Source organism: Tyto alba, unplaced genomic scaffold, assembly GCF_018691265.1.
Source record: "Tyto alba isolate M040663 unplaced genomic scaffold, T.alba_DEE_v4.0 Super-Scaffold_8, whole genome shotgun sequence".
NCBI lineage: Eukaryota > Metazoa > Chordata > Aves > Strigiformes > Tytonidae > Tyto > Tyto alba.
The window spans coordinates 22,293,492-22,313,215 of record NW_024881329.1 but is presented as its reverse complement, the minus strand read 5'-3'; the positions used below and the strand labels follow the sequence as shown (position 1 = coordinate 22,313,215).

At 65.7% G+C, this 19,724-nt stretch overlaps 2 protein-coding genes across 2 annotated transcripts in view; one reads left to right on the top strand and one right to left on the bottom strand.

Moving 5' to 3' along the window:
* ARHGEF11 (Rho guanine nucleotide exchange factor 11) overlaps positions 1-16,011 on the top strand; it is a 24,908-nt gene extending 8,897 nt beyond the window's left edge. The window contains 39 exon segments of the mRNA XM_042784945.1: positions 1,319-1,368; positions 1,492-1,549; positions 2,109-2,287; positions 2,381-2,452; positions 2,652-2,771; positions 3,016-3,070; positions 3,152-3,228; positions 3,667-3,804; positions 3,995-4,069; positions 4,352-4,453; positions 4,888-4,986; positions 5,522-5,564; positions 5,784-5,880; positions 5,961-6,083; positions 6,374-6,397; positions 6,809-6,953; positions 7,192-7,312; positions 7,843-7,872; positions 8,199-8,328; positions 8,468-8,647; positions 9,059-9,106; positions 9,621-9,808; positions 9,935-10,081; positions 10,562-10,641; positions 10,846-10,971; positions 11,065-11,182; positions 11,544-11,722; positions 11,824-11,899; positions 12,142-12,309; positions 12,442-12,529; positions 12,656-12,710; positions 12,712-12,758; positions 12,984-13,066; positions 13,189-13,416; positions 13,537-13,806; positions 14,178-14,270; positions 14,596-14,792; positions 14,954-15,140; positions 15,262-16,011. Of these exon segments, the coding sequence (XP_042640879.1) occupies positions 1,319-1,368; positions 1,492-1,549; positions 2,109-2,287; positions 2,381-2,452; positions 2,652-2,771; positions 3,016-3,070; positions 3,152-3,228; positions 3,667-3,804; positions 3,995-4,069; positions 4,352-4,453; positions 4,888-4,986; positions 5,522-5,564; positions 5,784-5,880; positions 5,961-6,083; positions 6,374-6,397; positions 6,809-6,953; positions 7,192-7,312; positions 7,843-7,872; positions 8,199-8,328; positions 8,468-8,647; positions 9,059-9,106; positions 9,621-9,808; positions 9,935-10,081; positions 10,562-10,641; positions 10,846-10,971; positions 11,065-11,182; positions 11,544-11,722; positions 11,824-11,899; positions 12,142-12,309; positions 12,442-12,529; positions 12,656-12,710; positions 12,712-12,758; positions 12,984-13,066; positions 13,189-13,416; positions 13,537-13,806; positions 14,178-14,270; positions 14,596-14,792; positions 14,954-15,140; positions 15,262-15,311 (4,346 nt within the window). The 3' untranslated portion in view covers positions 15,312-16,011.
* LRRC71 (leucine rich repeat containing 71) lies at positions 16,003-19,724 on the bottom strand. Its single transcript, XM_042785037.1, is given in 17 exon segments — positions 16,003-16,170; positions 16,243-16,358; positions 16,465-16,573; positions 16,659-16,726; positions 16,817-16,856; positions 16,982-17,092; positions 17,225-17,311; positions 17,420-17,503; positions 17,581-17,740; positions 17,859-17,927; positions 18,023-18,097; positions 18,224-18,299; positions 18,483-18,501; positions 18,503-18,615; positions 18,702-18,818; positions 18,895-19,003; positions 19,552-19,724. Coding segments are annotated over 16 exon segments (1,455 nt in total). The 5' UTR covers positions 18,995-19,003; positions 19,552-19,724; the 3' UTR covers positions 16,003-16,059.

Here is a 19,724-nt window from a genome sequence, read left to right as displayed (position 1 = left end):
AGGGCCCGGCGCTGGCGGCATGTGGGGTGAGGGCAGGGGGGGCAGGAGTTAACCTCGGGGCTCCCCTCACCTGCCCAAAGCCACATCCCTTTGTGAGGAAACGTGGGAAAAAGGGGTTTTCCTTCCTAAACGTGGCCAGCTCGGGATCTCGCTACGGCATCACCCAAGGTGGGCAGGACGTGATTGCTGGGGGGGAAGTAAGGCAGTTTTGGGGGAAGTGTTTTGGGGAAGCGCCCCAAAATCACCGTGCTCTCCCTGCTCCTTGTACAACCCGGGGAGCTGCTGACCGTGGGTGGGTGGGGAATTCCCTTTTGGAGCCCTGGGTAAACACAGATTCAGCAGCTCGCTGCTCTTGGCGCTGTGCTGCAGGAGACGCTGCCGGTTTTGCTGTATAATGACTTTGCGGGGTGGCAGGGCTTGGAGCAGCAATTTAAATAGACAATGAGCTGCTTATTTTACAGCGGATGTTCCCACCTCCTCCCCCTTCCCCCCCCTCTAGCCCGAAAGCCAGGAAAAATGAGAATATAGGAAAGGGAAAATGCTGCAAGTTTCAAGGGCAGGTTAGGGCTGGAGTGCCTCTCTCCTGCAACTGGAGCTATGTGGGGAGCCCCCCGCGTCGGCCCCCTCACCCCAGGGAGCATCCCCAGGTGCAGGACAGCCCAGAGTGCTGTCCCCCCTCTTCCCACTCACTTAATTTGCCAATAATGAGACCGTTAAAGCTGAAAGAATCCGAACAATCCGGTGTACTTTCCACTCTCGGAGCTCGCTGCCATGTGTCAGACCCTTGGCTTGAAGTTGAACCTAATGGAAACATTTTCCTCTCGGTTTTGGCTTTAGGAAAAGCAAATTTTTCATGTATTCCAACCTCGGCAGCTTTGTTAAAGAGCAGGCAAGGGTAGAGGCGGCAGAGCCGTGCTGCTCTTCCTGGGCCCCGCTCCTGCCTTTGGATCCAGGCACGTGGTGGCTCTCTGGATGTGTCGGAGCCAACCCGGATGGTGGGATAACAGGTTGGGGCCCCCTCTTCCATCCCCGAGACGGATGGAAAAGGCTGGGGTCTGGCTGGGTGAGCAGAGGAGGGCTTGTCTGGATGAGCTGTGAGCTGAAGGTCTGCTGGGTGTTGTGTGTAAAGCACCCACGGCTGGTCGCAAGCCTCGTCCCGTGGGAAATATGTGCCTGGCCGTCCCCGTGTCCCCACCCTGGCAGGATGAGTGGCACAGAATGTGCCAGGCTGAACTGGGCCTGGTGGGAGCGGAGCCCCTGGCTCGGTGCGTCTCCCCTCCGTCCCTCCTGATGTCTGTCTCTCCTCCCTGTGTCGCAGGGGGGGCAGCCATGAGAGCCGGGGTGCAGGAGGGGGACCGAATAGTCAAGGTGAGCACCCCCCCCGGCTGTCCCCTCCGCTGCTTTTCCACGCAGGGCCGCGTGCCCCGCTCCCCCCCTGCCACCCCTTGTCTGACCCCCCCCCCCCCCCCCGCCCCTTCTCCCCTCTCCCAGGTGAACGGCACGATGGTGACCAACTGCTCTCACCTCGAAGTGGTGAAATTAATCAAGTGTGAGTACGACCGGGGAGCCGGAGCGGCTCCTTCTCGCCCCGGGTGACCAGCAGCCCTGCTCCCCACTAGCCGGCTGCTCTGCCCAGCCACCCCGCTCCATCGTGCCCGGGGTTGAACAGGAGCACGAAGCACGCTTCCATCGGGCTATTAGGGAGATGGCTGGCACCCAACCCCCACCTCGCGCACCCACGGGGTGACGGCCCGCCCCGCAGCAGGGTCCTAAAAAGACAAATCAGTGTTCACAGCCTCAGCCACGAGCCTTGCAGCACGGCGAGGGGCACCTCGTTCATCCCCAGCCTGGGAGGCCACAGCATCCCACCCAAGGGCAGGTCTCAATTCTTGGGAAAAGATGGGGAAAATCTGTCTCGATCCTTTCAGCGTTCGCAGGGGTGGGCCAGCGTGGCACCCGCCACGGCAGAGGGGGCCTTGCTGCTTAGAGGGACGGGGACGTGCCCACCCCGATGCCGTGATGCCCGTCGGCTGGTTTAGGTTCGAAAGAGTGAATAGCGAAAGTCTTTCTCACCCTCCGTTTCCCCGCTCCCCCAATTTTTTTTCCAGCCGGTGCCTACGTCGCTCTGACCCTCCTGGGCTCTCCCCCTCCCTCGGTGGGGCTCTCTGCTTCTCAGCAAGACGTGAGCACGGCGGGGGCTCCCCGCATCACCCCCGCCTGTCCCCCGCCGCCTCCCCCGCCGCCGCTCCCCCCGCCGCAGCGCATCACCGACCCCAAGCCCTTGCAGGTAGCGATTCGCGGGGCGCCCCCACCCAGCCACCCTGCCCTGTCCCCGCTGCCGCCGCTCAACCCATCTCTTTGCACCCATCGGGAATTGCAGGACCCCGAAGTCCAGAAGCACGCGACGCAGATTCTCCGCAACATGCTGCGGCAGGAGGAGGCAGAGTTACAGGTATTGGTGGTGGCACGTTTTATTTTTTTATTTTGGTTTTTTTTTTTTTTTTTCTGCCGCGGTGCTGTTCCTGGCTTCTCAGCCCTTACAGCGCACAGTGGCGTGCTTCAGCCCGTCGTCCCACTCAGCCCCGTTTCCCCGTGGGCGGCGGGATGGGGTTGGGGCCGGTGTGAGCGTCCCCTTTTGTCTCTCCTCTCAGCGCTTCTACGAGGCGTACAGCCGAAACCCTGCCACGGCGGTGGAGGAGCAGATCGAGGGAGCGCGCCGGCGGGTCAGCCAGCTGCAGCTCAAAATCCTCCAGGAGACTGGTGGCTCCATGGTACGTGAAATTAGCGGGGTTACCTCCAGTTCGGGGGGGCCTGCCATCCCTCCTGGCTCCCTCCAAGCCTGGCTGGAGCCTGGGGAGACCCGAGGCGGTGGGCACAGCGGTGGAGATACCCCTGATTTCCCAAACCTGCTGCGGTGGGAGCCGCTGTGGCTGACCCATCCCTGGGCCCGTGGCCGGGTGTCCCCACGTGGCCGGGGAATGTCCCACCGGTCCAACACACCTCCTCACATTGCAGGATTCGGGGCGGCTCTGCGGCGACTCCGGCTTGGCCGGGTTCAGGGTGGTGGAAGGTGAGTTGTGCTGCCGGTTCGGACTGTCCCCTCGTCCCCGTCTCCTGAACACAGGGGTCAATCTCTCTCCTCTGCTCCCAGGACGCCTCTCCCTGGACTCACAGGATGGTGACAGCGGGTTGGAGTCCGGGCCGGAGCGGTTCCCTTCCCTGAGCGAGGTGAGAGCGGGGTTATTGCAGCCGTGGGGAGCCCACCCCAATTTCTGCTGGGCCTTGGGAGTGGGGAGGTGGACAAGTCCGCGCCTCCTTGGGTCAAGGACCTGCTGTTGTAATTACAATTGTTTGTCTGGCGTCTGAACAAACTGAATTTCTTGTCATGCGGCCTCAGCTCTGAATTCGTAACACTTAGCCCGGTGTGACTGCCCCCAAAGTGAAGGCTACCCCAAAAGTTTGTGGTCCTAATCTTAAAAGTTTTTCTGATGACCCTGGGGGGTTTTTGTGGTTCCTGGGCCTGCCTCCCTTTGTGCCGTTCTGACCTGGGAACTGCTCTGGAGACGGCCCCGAGTGCCTCTGCTGGGTGGGTGAGCGGTGGCGGCAGCCCCCTGGCCGTCCCCATGCCCCGTGTCCCCCTGACACCCGCGCTGCCACCCCCAGCAGACCTCCCTGAACCGCAACTCCGTCCTCTCCGACCACGGCCTGGACAGCCCACGAACCTCCCCGGTCATCACCGCCCGCCTCTTCCAGCACCATCGCCGGCAGGGCTCCGACACCCCCTTCACCCCCTCCGCCGACCAGGTGGGCTGGGGCCGGGTGGGGGGGTCCCGCCGCACCCCCCGGGGTGTCTGATGGGGGCTCGACCCGATCACACGTGGTCCGAGCTCCCCTCGGGAGCTGGCGGGGTGGGTGCTGCAGGGAGGGTAGAGGCATCCCCCCCCATCCCAGAGCCGGGTGTCTGGCTCCTAACTCTGTCCCCTCTCCCTGGCAGGGGTCGGACCGGACAGGACGACCCCTCATCATCGGGCCGGAGGAGGATTACGACCCGGGATATTTCAATAACGAGGTAACGGGGTCCAAAGTATTCTTGGCTTTTGTCCCCTCCCCTTAGGGGACGTCCCCTTCCCTTTGTGGGTGCTCCGGCACCTGGCAGAATTCAGAAATCCTCCCAGGGGACATCCAGGGACAGGCTGGTCTGGGGGAGGCGAGTGCCCTGCGGGGGTGAGGAAATGGGGGTGGGAGCTGGGGGTTTACCCCGGTGCTGAGCCGTGGGACGGGGCTGATCCGGAGGAGTTAATTCTTTTCCTTCCTGACTGGCTCTTTCTGCTCTGGTCCCTTCTCTGCGCAGTGCGACTTCCTCTTCCAGGACCTGGGCAAGCTGAAATCCCGACCGGCGCATCTGGGGGTCTTCTTGCGCTACATTTTCTCCCAGGCAGATCCCAGCCCCCTGGTAAGGGACCGGCCGGTGTCACCGACGCAGGACAGGGAGCGGGGAGCCGGGGGACGCAGACGGGGCGGCGTATTTGACACCATCCCCTCCTCGGGCTGAGCGCGGGGTGGTGCTGGTTTGCCGAGCCCATCCGCAGAGCTCTGGGTTGCCCTTCTGCCGGAGGCTGCCTGCTGCTGGCAGCTGCCAGCCAGTGGTTTCCACAGCTGTGTGCGTGTGTGCACGTGAGAGGGAAACACAGCGTAGGGTTACACTTCCTCCCCTTCCTCCCAGGCGTGGCACGGTGCGGGGGGGGGGGGGTGCTGCCCTCCCCAGACCCCAGTGATCGTTTCCTGTTTCATGGCCGTACGGGGCACCACTTCACTGAGCTTTTCCCCTCCCTGCTTCTAAACTTCCCCCCTCCTTCGCTGCCCACCTCTGCTCTCCCCTCCTTGCAGCTCTTCTACTTATGCGCGGATGTTTGCCAGCAGACGACAGCCAAGGATTCCCGGGTTTTGGGGAAGGACATCTGGAACATCTTCTTAGACAGGAACGCGGTAAGGGCTGGGAGCCTGCACCCGAGTCCTTGTCCCTGCAGAGGATCAGCTGGAAAGCCAGCGCTGGGTGTCGTGTCCCTTGCATGGGGGTACTTCCATAATATTTTTTTTTGCCACTGGTTCAAGCGGTTGCGTAAGGCACATACCCCGTCGTTGCACAACTGCAGCTGCCCCCGTGCCTGGAAACTCGGCACAGGCGGGGAGAGGGGGGTCCTGGCAGCGAGGACGGGGCACCAGGCGCTCCCGTTAGTGCTTCTGGGGCTCAGTGCCCCCTCGGAGGGAGTGGGGTCCCGTTGTGCTGCTCCAGAGGGGGGTTGTCTGTTGGGTGCTGGGTGCTCGGTGTGTGACATCCCCAGCTCTGGCCTCAGAAATTGCCGCGGGGTGATGGTGCAGGAGCGCGGGGCACCCTCTCCATGCTGGCTTGAGCGTGGCTCTGGCGCGTGCGCCGTATCCCCAGCTCCTTCCAGCCCTGTTCGCTGCACGGGGAGGGTGAAGCGGTGCTGAGCCGCTCTTCTGTTCTGCCTTCCCTTCCCAGCCTCTCCGAGTGAAAGTGTCTGAGCAGCTCCTGGCTGAGATCGGTGAGTGAGGGGCTCTCGGGTCCTGTGCCTGCTGCAGCAGGACCGTGCTAAATGGGAGACGGGTTGTCCCAGCCTGGACACCGACTAGCAAGGGGACTCTGCGGTCTCCCTGCCTGCCCCGCTCTGCCCAAGGGCCTGGAGCTGCCAGAAGATCCCCTGTGCCCTTCCTTGCAAGCTGAGCGTGGTTGGTGACACCGATCCTCCTCTCCCGTTCCCCAGAGACTCGCCTCAGGAATGGGGACGATGTCCGAGCCACCCTCTTTGAAGCTCAGGAGATGGTGATGCCCGAGATACAGGAGCAGATCCAGGACTACAGGTAACGCAGCTGCCCGGGTGCCCCGCAGAGCGCGACGGGCTCCTGCCTGTCGGGTGGCCCTGACCCTTGTCGTCCCGCAGAACAAAGCGCACCATGGGCCTGGGGAGTCTGTATGGGGAGAACGACCTCTTGGACCTGGATGGGGACCCCCAGAAGGAGCGGCAAGTAGCCGAGAAGCAGCTGGCCCAACTGGGCGACATACTGTGAGTGCTGGGCTGCCGGGGAGGCTCCCTGCCCTGCCTGTGGGGGAGCGCCTGTCTGCCTGGATTTGGGGCAAGGGTGTGGGGAAGGGGTTTGGACACAGGTTTAGCTCCGCTCCTTGATCTTGCTTGATCCACGCATTTGTTATTGGAGGCGGGAAGGAGAGTTTGGAGCAGGCGCTGGGTGCAGTGAGGGGCAGGGGGACGCGGTGGGGTGGAGGGCTTGGGGCTGCGCTGAGTAGAGAAGCCTGTTCCAAACAAGCTCTTTTATCCCTCCCCATCTCTCTCTCCAGGTCAAAATATGAAGAGGACAGGAGGTGAGTGGACCAGGGGCGCAGCGGGAGCACGTCCAGATGCGACTGCCTTACAGTTGTTAGCTGAGGAGGCAAAAGGAGAGCAGTTGCAGGAGCATCCCCTTCCCGCGCTGGCCTCCAGCACGCTCTCCCCGTGCCAGGCGCACCCCCGTGGGCTCTCAGGCTGGCCCTGGGGAAGGTTGAACTGGGTGCAGCCCCCCCCGCCAGCCCCTGCCACCCCAGCTCGCCCTCATGAACCGCCTCTTGCCTTTCTTCCCTTCTCACTTGCCCTGCATCCCAGCCTGGGCATCCTCTCCTGCCTGGGGAGGGATGGACCCTCTCTCCCCTCAGAGCCCTGCGGGGTATCCCGGCCTCCCCCACCATCTCCCCTGGCCTGCTGTCGGATCTCCAGCCTCACGCTTTCCTCTTTTCCAGCTCCCCCATGGCCTTTGCCCTCAGCACGTATATGAACCACACAGGCATCCGCAGCCGGGAGCCCCGGGTGGCCGGCACCAGCGAGAAAGCCCAGTCGCTCCCGGACAGGGACAAGTGGCTGCCTTTCTTCCCCAAGACCAAGAAGGTGGGTGGCTTGCTGGCAGCCTCTCCTCTGCCCCCGGGGCCAGGGTTTTGCTGCTGGAGGGAGGGGCTTCTCCGGAGATCCCCGTCTCCCCCCATGCCTTGGAGAGCCACTTAGTGCCAGGGCAGAGCCGGCTCCCGGCCCCATCCCTCCCCCGAAGGCTCGTGCGGCGGCGGTCACCCAGCGGGGTGAAGGTTGGGGACACCCCCGGGGCCCGCGTGGTGACCTGTGTTTTTATCAGTGCTCCTCTCGGGCGTCCCAACAGAGCAGCAGCACGAAGAAGGACAAGGACGCCATGGAAGACAAGAAGCGCAACCCTATCCTCAAGTACATTGGGAAGCCCAAAATCTCCTCCCAGAGCAGTGAGTGTCGGGACTTTCTGGGGTGCTGTACCCGCCAGCCTCCCTGCTGCCTGGAGATGGGCAGCCGTCTGCGTGGCCGGGGCTGGTGGGGCACCCGTGGGACTCCCGTTTGCCGGGTGGCAGGCACTTCACATCAGCCACCCTCCGCTCTCCTCCAGCTGCTCGTTGGAAACCCGTTGTCTCACCCGTCCGTGCTCCCACGTGGCTTTGAGGGGAGCTGGAAGGGAGCAGAGCCGGGCTCTGCCCCCAGATTTATCTCCTCTACCCAATCCCACAGGCTTCCAGGCTGCTCGATGTGTCGTAAAAGTGCCACAGCCCCTGAGGGGGGTCTGAAGTGGCAGAGAGCAAGTGTGTACACGTGTGTGTGTGTGTGCGCACGCACATGTGTGTGTACACGTGTGTGCTTGTGTTCCTCTTCCTCCCCTTCCGCTTTGAGTTCTCATGCCGTTAGCTCACACGTTCCCTCTTTGCCTCCTTCGTTGCTGAAATGCAGGATTGATTTGACATCTCATTTTTGTTTTTCCTTTCAGCATTTCATGTCCCTTTGTCCCCTGTTGAAGGTAAAAGGCCTCTTCTTTTGTTTGCCATTCACCTCCCATGCTTAGTTTTATTTTCTCCCCCTCCCCCAGCTACCCCAGCGTTGGTTGCACCGGGTGTTGGGGTGGGCTCGGTTGGGTGCCGTGGGGTCTGGGAGGAGGGCTGCCTGCCCTGGCCGTTCCCACCCAGCGCTCGGGCGTCCCGGGCGCCCGCCCAGCACATCTCCCCGAGGAAGCTGCCAGTCCCCTCGGTGAGCGGGCGCGATGCCACTGACACCTTCACCTCCGCAGCCCGGGCTGGATGGCACAGCCCGCTCTCACTGGGGTTCCTTCCTCTCTTGGCGCCCCAGCAGTCAAACCCGGCAACGTGAGGAACATCATCCAGCACTTTGAGAACAACCAGCATTACGAGAGCCAGGAGCCCGGCACCCAGCGCCTCTCCACCGGCAGCTTCCCCGAGGACCTGCTGGAGTCGGACGGGTAAGGCAGAGGGATGCGTGGGGGCCAGCCCGTGTTTTTGAGGGTCCCGCCGCAGGTTTTGGTGGGGTTGTGCGCGTGGGGCTGTCCCTGCCTGTCCCACCAGGCTCAGCCTGTTCTCGGCTTTGTCTCCTTGCCGCAGTTCCCGCGCCGAGGTCAAGCTGGGCCGCTCGGAGAGCTTGAAAGGCCGGGAGGAGATGAAGAAATCCCGGAAAGTGGAAAACGTGCCTCGGTCCCGTAGCGATGTGGACATGGATGCGGCGGCCGAGGCCACGAGGCTTCACCAGTCGGCATCATCTTCTGCTTCCAGCTTGTCTACAAGGTGGGAGACGCCGTCCGAGCCCCGGGCAGGGAGGGCCTGGGTTCCCCTGGGCATGTTTGGCCTCGAAGGAGAGCTGGGACAGCCGCGGGTCTGAAAGCTGAACCCCTTGGGCTGAGACACTCTCTTGGGAAAGCTTTTGCTAAGCCTGTGGCCAAGCCCCAGCCACGCAGAACTGGGTGGTCCTGGCCCCACAGCACCCAGCAGAGCCTCCTAGCCAACGTTTGCCAAGAGAAAAACGGAGAGAATTAGGGTTTAATCCCCATTTGTGCCCCTAACGCCTCTCGCCGCCGACCCACGTCTGGAGGGGCTTATGGAAACTCTGCTGGGTGCTGTCCCGCGGGGTGCAGTGATGGGTGGAGGGGGGGGGTCAGGACATCAGGACACGAGGATGACTCTCCCATCTCTCCCCAGGTCGCTGGAAAATCCCACCCCTCCATACACGCCGAAGATGGGACGCAGGTGAGTGGCCCAGCCCTGGTCTCTGCCGTCTCTACCGCGCCGCCCCGAGCCGGCCGGGGTCCCCGGGGCCAGTTTTCCTTCAGAGCAGGAGCGTCACTGTAGGGGTGTGCCGGGGCTGTGCCCCCCACTTTTGGGGGGGTCAGAGGGGCTCCATCTGTGCCTTCCTAGCTTTTCCTTCCCCGTAAGTGAGCCTTGACAGAGCACAAGGGGAGGCGATGCCCAGGGCTGCCCCGGGAGGGAGTCCCCTGTTAGTTCTTCATCCTCCTGGGGCGAGGGGGCACCTCTGTTCCCTTGTGTCTCACACAGGAGCTTAAAGGACCTATATAGATGTCTGCTGGGGGACGTAGTCTTTTAGCTCAAGAGTCAGAGGCTTGTACTTCTTGTGCTGAAGGCCCCGGGTTCAAGCCGAAATAGGGCCCAGGTAGATATTGGCTGTACTGGGAGCGCTGCGGGGTGGGCTGGCTGGATGCGGGTGGCTGCAGACTACTCCCACCGCCGCCTTTCACCCTCCCAGGAGCATCGAGTCGCCCAGCCTGGGTTTCGGTGTGGACCCCTTCCTGCCTCATCTCCTGGAGGACGAGCAAGGCCAGCTCTCCGACTTAGAGCCCGAGCTGGACTCCCAAAACTGGCAGCACACGGTCAGCCGGGAGCTGGTGGCCAACCTGCCGCAGAAGGAGATCGACCGGCAAGAGGTGATCAACGGTAAGGAGCACGGGGCACCCCGGGGACGTGAGGGAACCACCCCCCACCCCCCCCCAACCCCGGCAGCGCGCCCCAGCACCGTGGGACTCCCCTGGGCACTTCTCCACCCCTGTGCCTTTCGCACAGAGCTCTTTGCCACCGAAGGGTCTCACCTCCGCATCCTCCGAGTCCTCGACCTCCTCTTCTACCAGCGGATGAAGAAGGAGAACCTGCTGTCCCGGGAAGAGCTGGCGCTCCTCTTCCCCAACCTCCCTGACCTGATAGAAATCCACAGTAAGCTTCTTCCCGCTCGGATCCTGCTTTTCCCTGGAAATACCCGCCCTGCGCTGGGGAGCAGAGGGCGGCCCACGGCTGCCCGGGGCTCCTGAGTGATCACCCACGATTCGGACCAGCCGTGCCGAGGGCATCAAACCGCGTTGTCACGCCGGCCTCTCCTTTCCCTCTCCTGGGAGCAATCCAGAGCCTGTTTTTTTCCGGGCTCTGCCCACGTCCCGTGTCTGGGACACCCGCTGCGTACCAGCCCTTGGTGTAGCACACTTTGAGGACACGCTTTTGGTGTCACACTCCTTGACACACTGCGTCCATGACGGCAGCAGTCGAAGCCCATTCAGCTCTTGGCCCCTCCTGCCTGCACCGGTGCCGGAGAGCTGGCAGGGACCCTCCGGGACAGGCTGGGGCTTGCACAGACAAGTGGTGGATGGCCCCAGCACCCCGTTCACATGAATCCTGTCTGTCCCTCACATCCTCATTCAGATTCTCTCTCCGAATCCATGAAGAAGCTCCGGGAAGAAGGACCAATCATCAAAGAAATTGGGGATCTCATGCTGTCTCGGGTAAGGCCGAGGGGACAGGGGTGGTAGAGCCCTCGGGGACATTTTGTTCTCCAGCGTTGTCATCTTTAAGGGGAGGTGGAGGTGACCCCACTGTCACGCTGTCCTCTGGCCGTGGCTCCCCTCGGAGCTCAGGGAGACTCGGGGCTCAGGACTGAGCCCCGGGGGTGCCTGAGCCTCGTTCTCCCCTGCACACCCCCCCCCCAGTTCGACGGCCTGGCCAAAGAGGAAATCCAGCAGGTCGCTGCTGACTTCTGCTCTTACCAATCCATCGCCCTAGAGCTGATCAAAACCAAGCAGCGCAAGGAGACCCGTTTCCAGATCTTCATGCAGGTTTGTCCCTCTCCTGGGCAGTTCCTCGCCCCGGTGCTCCCCGGCTTCCCCCGATCCCACCTCGGGGCTTTCGCCCTCTTCCCTCCACCCCAGGAAGCAGAAAGCAATCCGCAGTGCCGGCGCCTGCAGCTCAAGGATTTGATCATCTCCGAAATGCAGCGCCTGACCAAGTACCCGCTGCTGCTGGAGAACATCATCAAGCACACTGAGGGTAGGGGCTGGGGGGGGGCCCACGGGGGGGGCTTGTCCCCAGGGTCACTCGGATGAGTGCTCCCACCTCCAGCACGTCCTTCGGCTGGCGGGAGGCGATGGCTTTCTGCCGTGGGGCTCGTGCCTCTGCGTTGCCATCCAGAGCAAAATCCCAGGGCGGTGGGGAGGGTGTGCTGCCTTTCCAGCAGAAAGAGCCAGATCAGGGCGGGTCTTGGGGGTGGGAAAATCTCCCCTCTCCTCATCAGGGAGCTCTGGGCCGGTGATGTTTTGTGCCTGGGGTGCAGCTGGGAGCTTGTCGCAGTGGGATGGGGACAGCCCCATCTCCTCTGCGTCCTGCTGACCCCGCTCTCCGCCGTGCCCAGCGGGCACCTCGGAGCACGACAAGCTGTGCCGAGCCCGGGATCAGTGCCGGGACATCCTCAAGTACGTGAACGAGGCGGTGAAGCGAGCGGAGAACCGGCACCGGCTGGAGGGCTACCAGAAACGCCTGGATGCCACCTCGCTGGAGAGGACCAGCAACCCCCTGGCTGCTGAGTTCAAGGTAGCCCCAGCTCCCGAGCAGTCTGGGGGAGGCGGGGGGGCTGGTGTGGGGGGGCTGCCCGGCCCCGGCCCACGCTCCCCACTGCCCTCGGCTTCCCGCAGAGCCTGGACCTCACCTCCCGGCGCATGATCCACGAAGGGCCGCTCACCTGGCGCATCGGCAAGGACAAGACAGTGGGTACGGACCTTCCCCATTGCCTGGTGCTGGGAGCGCTGGGAGACCTGCCTCAGCGTCCCCCCAGGACGTGGGCGTTGAACCCCCAGCCCCAGTGGCATTTACAGGGACCCTCTTAGTCACCTTTTTGCCATATCTGCCAGGTCGTCATCCCCTCTCGAGCTGCAAGGAGGGAGCTTTCCCTGGCTTGCGAGCGCATCCCCGGCTTGAGCCTCCACTCTCTTGTCTCCTCTCCCACCCCCCAGACCTGCACGTGCTGCTCCTCGAGGACCTCTTGGTGCTGCTGCAGAAGCAGGACGAGAAACTGGTGCTCAAGTGCCACAGCAAGACGGCGCTGGGCTCTTCGGACAACAAGCAGACCTTCAGCCCCGTCCTCAAGCTCAACTCAGTGCTCATCCGCTCTGTGGCCACAGGTGGGGAGGAGCCGGGGGGGGGCTGGCAGTGTCCCACGTCACCGGCCGGTGTGACAGAGGTGCCGGTGGGTCGGGTTAAAGCCTTTGCTGTGCTCTGACCTTCCTCGTCGCTCTGCGTCACCCCACACGCAGATAAACGAGCCCTCTTCATCATCTGCACGTCGGAGTTGGGACCCCAGATCTATGAGCTGGTGGCGCTGACATCCTCGGAGAAAAACACGTAAGGCGCGGCGGGACGGGTCCTGGCAGCGAGGGGCAGTGCCTGCCCCGGGGCAGGGGCTTCTCTGGCGGGGAAGCAGCCCCCCCACCCCGCCAGGGAGCTGATACGGGGCTCTGGGCCGGGCAGGTGGATGGAGGTGCTAGAGGAGGCGGTGCAGAGTGCCACGAGGAATGCCACCTTCCCCCCCCAAGCGCCGGACGCCGGAGCCCACCCGCGCAGCACCCTCCGGGTGAGCAACCCAGCCCTCGCTGGGAGCCAGGATCCTAACCCCAGTCCTGTGCTGGTGGGCGCTGGGGGAGGAGAGCAACTGGCTTTTCCTGGAAGGCGTTTGGGCTGGAGACAAGGATCCTCCTTGGTCACTGGGGACCTGGGTGTGGCTGTCGGGGCGCCCAGCACCTTGTGGCGGGGTTTGGGCAACCCCTGGCTCCTGCCTAACACCCCTTCTCCCTCGCAGCCTGGTGTTACAGGACCCCGACGTCTCCCCCATTTTGTCCCGAGGCACCAGCTCTGGAGCGGAGGCAGAGGACTCCTCCTCAGGTGAGCGACACCCCCCCCCCCCCCCCCCGCAGCCCCCCAGCCCTGCCTGCTGCTCGCTGCCTGCACCTTGCCCATCTTTCAGGGCCAGGCCGTAGGTCTGAGCTCCCCGCTTCTCCCCGCAGCAGACGACAATCCCTCCACGCTCCTGGGCAGGGAGAAGCCCCCCACGCTGCTGGAGGAGCCGGTGAGCAGCGAGGTAGAGGAAGAAGAGGAAGAGCTGCCCACAGCCCCCCCGCCCGATGTGGAGGCAGCTGACACCCTCCCAGCCAAACGCCCGGGACCCCCCACCCGCCTGCTGCTCCCGGGGCCCGTCGGCATGGAGGGGCTGGCCGAGGCAGCGCTGGAGGATGGTGAGTGCTATGGGGGGGGGGGGGGGGGGGGCTCTGGCAGGGAACCCACCCCTGCCACGTTTCCAGAGGGGGGAGCTGAAGCCCAAAACCACCTCTTCCTCCCCGCCCCCCCCATCCCAGTGGAGAACCTGCGGCTCCTGATCCTTCGGAGGCTCCTGCCGTGCCGGGACGCAGAGCCTGAGGATGACCTGACGCCCACGCCGTCGGTCATCGGGGGTGCTGGCCAGGCCTGGGACTCGGTGCTTTCCAGTCAGGATTCGGCCTCCCAGGAGGTGCTGGCAGAACCCCCGAGCGCCGCCGAGGACGCCAAACCCCGGTCGAGCCGGGAGGAGATGGACGAGACGGGTCCAGCAGCCGAAGAGCCGAGCGGCTACAAAGTCGTCCGAAAAGGTAGAGGGGTGACGGCGAGGGTCCTCGGCCGGGCAGGGTGGGGGGGCCAGGCGCTGGGGACCCCCTCTCCTCTCCTTGAGCTCCCCCTCGCTGGGATTTGGGGTCTCGCTCCCTGCTTGCCTGCATGAGCTTCGCTGGGTCAGAGCTGGGGGGTTTCATGGGGGGGGGGGGGGCCAAGGGGTGCGGGTGAACACACCCCCACACACCCACCCCCCCCCTCTTGTGTGCACCCCAGGGATCTGGGGGCTCTGATGGGTGCTGGTATTGGGGTGCTGGTGGCAGGATGCTGTTGGGTGCTGGTGATGGGTGCCGGTGGCGGGGCCTGCTCACCCCTTCCCTCTCCCTCCCCCCTCTCTTTTCGGGGTGCACAGCCCAGGCGGAGGGTGCTAAGGAGGCCACGCCCTTGCCAGGCAGCAGCCAATCAGAAACTGAGCTGCAGGAAGGAGGCGGAGCTAATGTAGATGGTAAAGAGTCATGTCCCCCCCCCCCCCATCCCCTCCCGAGACCTCGCAGGGTGTCCCCGTGTCCCCAGGAGGGCCAGGGTCCCTTTTCCCCACGAAGGGGATGCCCTCGTGTCCCTTGAGGGGGACATGTGTCCCTGGCAGGGGGGACAGTGTCATTTGGGAGGAACTGTCCCCGTGCGAGGCGGGTTGGGGGGGCGGGGGGGGGGGACACACCCAGACAGGACCACGTCCCTGAGGACTGTCCCCATGGCCGAGGACACCCAGTGCCACCAACACCCACCCGAGCAGGTCCCTGCGCCACTAACGCTGCTCGTCCCCTCTGCAGGCAACTACTTCTACGTCAGCATGCCGGCGGGACCCCCCCAGCCCGCGGCCCCCGCGCCACCCCCCAGCCCCCCACAGGAGGCACCCGCCCGTCCCAGCCCCACCGAGGGGTCCCCGGACCCCCCAGCTCCCCTCCGCGACGTGGACCTCATCTTCCGCACCATCGAGCAGCTGACGCTGAAGCTCAACAGGCTCAAAGTGAGCACCCCCCACCCCCCTTTTCCCCCCACACACCCCCCCCCCCCCAAATTAGGGGCGGGGGGGGGGAGCCCATGAGGGTGTCGTGGAGGTGGGGGCTGTGACCCCAACCCTGCGCCCACCCCTCTGACCTGGCACCCTTTCTCCCGGGCACCCTCCAGGCTGTGGAATCAGCCCACCGGGAGCTGCTGCGGTCCCTGGGGCGCAGCTCCTCGGCCGACGTCACCCCCCTGGGGGGCTCAGCCCCGGAGGTGGACGGGTGGGCCCAGCGGCCCCCCAGCCCCGACGGTGACAGCCCCTTGTCCCGCGCCCTCCGGACCCTGCAGGGCCCCATCACCAACGCCCCAGGTAAGACCCACACCCACGCAGCGCTCGTGTTCCCCTGCCCCCCCCCCCCAGCCCCTCCAAACCGTGCCCCCTCCAGCCCCTCACCCCATTTTCCACCCCCCCCCCCCCCGCTCTCTTCCAGGCTCCAGAGCCCCCCTCGCCGAGGACCCCGCTCACGACGCCGGCCTTTAGCCACAGCGGGGAGGGGGGGGGGAGGTGGGGTGTCTTCCCCCCTCCCCTACAGAGTCTCTCAAAGCCAGGGAGCTGCCCAACAGCCCCCACTGTGCCCCGGCAGCCGTGGGAGCCTCCCCCCCCCGCCCAAAATCGCTGGGGGCTTCAGCTGGAAGGAGGGAGCACAATCCGGCGGGGCCAGCAGCCGGGGTGTGTGTGTCCCCCCCCTCACTCCTTCGCATGGCAGCCCTGGCTCGGCCCCCCCACCCCACCCCACGCCCCCCCCCACCCCCCCCGGCCGTGAGAGCTGGATCTAGTCTGTATAAATGCACTTTGTTCTGTTCCTCTCCGTGCTGCGGCCCCCTCCCCGCTCCCCGCTGCCTATAAATATGTACGTACGTGCACCCCTCCTGTAAATAACCACCGCCGGCCCCCCCCCCCACCCGCCCCCCCCCCCCCAGCCAGAGACGGGGATGGGGTGGGGGTGGGGGGGGACAGCGAGGACGCCCCAAGCACCGGGCTCTCCTCCCTGGCTGCCGCCGGTGACAATCGGTGACCCGAGGGGGCGGCTGGGGAGCCAGGGCGACGGCCGGGGCGCGTCCCACCTCCGCTCCCCCCCCCAGCCCTTCTCCCCCTCCCAGGGCGTCACGGCGAGGCCAGCGCTGGGGTGTCTGATATATATATTATATATAATAGAGCCAAGACTGACCAGTTGCTGTTCGATGCTGTATAATCTGGTTTGTTTTCCTTCCCGTGGTAAAACTTTTTTTTACGCCCCCGACTCCCGCTCCTCCTCTTGGCTTTTGAGGAGGGGGTCGAGCGGCGGCAGCAGCTCCTGGAGCCGCGCGAAAGCCGGGCTGGGGGGAGGGATGCGGTTTTTCTGCGAGGAAGCGGGGTGTCAGGCCCTGCCCCACACGGAGCTGCCAGCCCCACGGCCGGCCCCACAACTCACCTCCAGCGACAGGCACAGCAGCCCCTCTTTCCCCGGCACTTTCGGCTGCTTCTCCTGCTGCTGCCTCTCCAGCGCTGCCAGGAACGCGCCCAGGCCCCGCTCGGTGATGTGGTTGTCTGCAAAAGGAGGGGGGTGGGGGGGTCACAGACAAGCCCGGCAGAGCTTGGGGGGGGGGGAAAAGGGGGCATTAATGGGGCTGAGCCCCCCACCTCCCTCCCTCACAGGTCAGGTTGAGGTTGAGGAGCGCCCGGTTTCCCGGCAGGACGACGCTGCCCTGGCTCTGCCTGGCTTCATCCAGCAGCGGCCGCGGCGGCGCGGCCGGATCCGGCGCCTGGACACGGGAGGGGGTGTGGGACCCCAAAGTTGGGCACACCCCCCCCCCACCCTCCACCCCATCCCCCCAGCATCCCCCCCACCTCCGGGCTCAGCTTCTCCTGGCTGCTCAGTTTCGCTTCTCTGCCACGGGCGCCTCTCGGCTCCGGCGCTGCCGGGAGGGGGACAGCAGGGAGGGAGCTGAGCCGGGCACAGCCCCCCCTCCATGCCACCCCCCCCAGCCCCTGGGACCCTCACTCACCCTTCTTGGGCTGCCTGGCCTCCTCCTTCCGCGCCGGCTCCTGCAATGGAGGGGGCAGTTGGGGACCCCCTGCCTCCCCCCTCCCTGCACCGAAGAGCTGGAAGGGTGGGGAAACTGAGGCACGCCTAGGGGCAGGCCCCCCCCCCCCCCCCCCAACTTCCTCACCTTCTTTTTGGAGGGGGGTTTGCCAGACTTGGCCGGGGGCAGCTTGTCGTTGGTCATGCTGCTGCGGCGGCTGGAAAATTGCTCGCTCTGGCTCTCGGTTTCTTTTGAGGTCTGGGGGTTGGGGAGGGGGCGGGGGAGAGGGGTGCTCAGGGTGCTGGCAGCCCTCCCCCCCCCCCCCCCCCACCCGGAGCCACCGGCCTTTTCTGGAAAGGAGGGGTCGGGGCGGGGAGGTGGGGGTCTCACCGTGCGGGACCGTCCCAGCGCCTCCGCCAAGAGCAGCCGCCTCCGCTCCACCACTTCGGCGTGCGTCAGCGCGAAGGGGCCCAGCACCTGGCAGGCAGCGGGGCTGGGGTCAGGGCAGGATCCGGCCCCCAGCCCATGCACCCCACTCCCCAGAAATTATTGGGGAGGGGGGGGGGACGACGACGGCACACCCACCTCAGCGAGCTTGATGGCCCCCGCGTCCCCGATGTCGTTGCTCGCCAGGGACAGGGAGAGCAGGGAGCGGTTCAAGCGCAAGCCCTGGAGGAGCGAGCGAGGGGTGCTGGGGTGCTGAGCACCCAGCTGTGCCCCCCCCCCCAGCCCCCCCCCCAGCCCACCTCGGCGATGTAGCCGGCTCCCAGGTCCGAGATGCGGTTGAAACTGAGGACGAGCGAGACGAGGCTGCGGTTGGAGGAGCTCGGGGTGGAAAGGCTCTGCCCGATGAGCCGGGCGGCCGCGTCCCCGATGCTGTTGTTGCGCAGCGAGAGGTGGGCCAGCCTGCAGGACGGGGGTTGGGGGGGGGGGGGGGGGGTCACGATGGGTTTGGGGACCCTGCGGCGGGGGTTCTGGGGTGGGACACACACACACACACACACACGATCTGGCTCTGACTCACGTGCTGTCGCTCCCCATCAGCGTGTGGAAGGCGGGTTCGGGCAAAGGGTTCCCCTCTAAGCTGAGCGTCCTGCGGAGGGAAACCCCGTTAACCATCCTCCCCGGCACCCCCGTTCCTTAATTGGCGCTAACGAGGGGGGCCCCCCCCCTCAACAGGCTGCGTACCGCAGGCGGGGACAACGTGCCAGCAGTGCCACCAGCGCCGGGAGCAGCCGCTCCGTCAGCCCGACTTTCCAGAGGCTGCGGGAGGACAAAACGACCTGGGGATGCGCTGCCGGGGATGGGGGGGGGGACACACCCTGGTGGTTTTGGGGGGGAAGGGGGGGGGGGGGCGCTGCCTGCACCCCCATCCCTGCCTGCACTCACTGCAATGCCTGCAGGCCGGCCAGGGCGGGCAGGCACTGGCTCAGGACCCCCAGCATGTCCTCCTCGATCTTCCAGCCTGCCGGAGACGGGGAGGTCAAAGCCGCGTGTGATGGGATACAGAGCAGGGGGGGAGAGCCCCCAAATATTGCCTCACCCGACGGTGCTGACAAAACCAAGGGGGATCCCCCCCCCCAGGCTGGTTTCCAAGGGCTCCTGGGGTGCCAGGGAGATGGGGGACGGGGGGATACCCAGCACCCACCTCGCAGGAAGACGGCTGCGGACGCTGCGGGGATCCTCGTGCTCCCGCTCCGCCTGGACGCAGGGCTGGAAGTAGCTGTACTTGCGCTCGATGCCAGCCAGGACCTCCGCCAGCGTGGGCTCGGGGGGCTCCTCTGCGGGACGGGGACCCCACTGGCACATTGAGTCTTTCCCCCCCCAGCCCCCCTGTACCCCAGTATCCCCCCCCGGCCCCGCTCACCGTCCTCGGGGAAGCTCGGGGATGGCCGCGGGGTGACTTTGGGGACGGCGGCGATGCCAGCCCGGGCGCAGAGCTCGGGAAAATCCTGCTCCAAGAGGCCGGTGCACTGGTACTCCTCTGCGGGCGGGGCAGGCAGGAGGTGGAGCGGGGGGGACCCTCCCCACGGACCCCCCAACCCACTCCAGGCGCTCACCTGCGCCCTGCTCGGCCTTCCTCCCCGCGCTCTTCATCTCCTCCTCCGCAGCCGCCACCGCCACCTTCTCCCTGGGCGCCCGCTCCCCCCGCCGCCTCATGACCCACAGCTGGGGGGGGAGGTGGGGGGGCTCAGCGCCCCCTTCACCCCCCTCCAGCACCCACCGGACCCAGGGCTGGCCCTACCCGGCACCCCGACCCCCTGCATCCCGGTGGGGTCCCTGTATGGGTGATGGGGGGGGGTCCCAGGGCTTGGGGGCCCTATGGGGATCCCTGTGTGGGTATGGGGGGGGGGTCTCTCTTGGTTGGGAGTGCCTATGGGGTGGGGGTCCCTGGAAGGGGATAGGGGTGTCCCAGTGGCAGGGGGTGATGGAGGGACACCCTTTGGGGGGGGTGTTCCTATGGGAGTCTCCCTGGGGGGTGTCTAAGGGGGTCCCTATAGAGGCCTCCCTGGGGGTTCTCAGGCCTGGGGGCACTATGCGGGGGGGGGGGAGGGAGTGTTTGTCCTTATGGGGGGCCTAGAGGGGGGTCCCGGGCGCGGAGGGGTCCCTATGGGGGGGGTGTCTCCCTTGAGGAGCCCCGGGGGGGGGTCCCGGGGCTGGAAGGATCCCTATGGGGGGGGGGGTGGTTCCCCGGGGGGTCCCGGTCCCGGTTGTACCCTCGGTCCCTCGGGCTCGGCCCGACCCCAACCGGCACCGCCGCGGGGGGGCGGGGCCTGGGGTTGCTGTGGCGCCGGCGCGGGGCGGGGCCTGGGCGGGGCCGGGGGGCGCAGTGGGCGGGGTTATCCCGGAACGGGCGGGGTGTGGAAGAAGAGGCGGGGCCCGTGAGGAA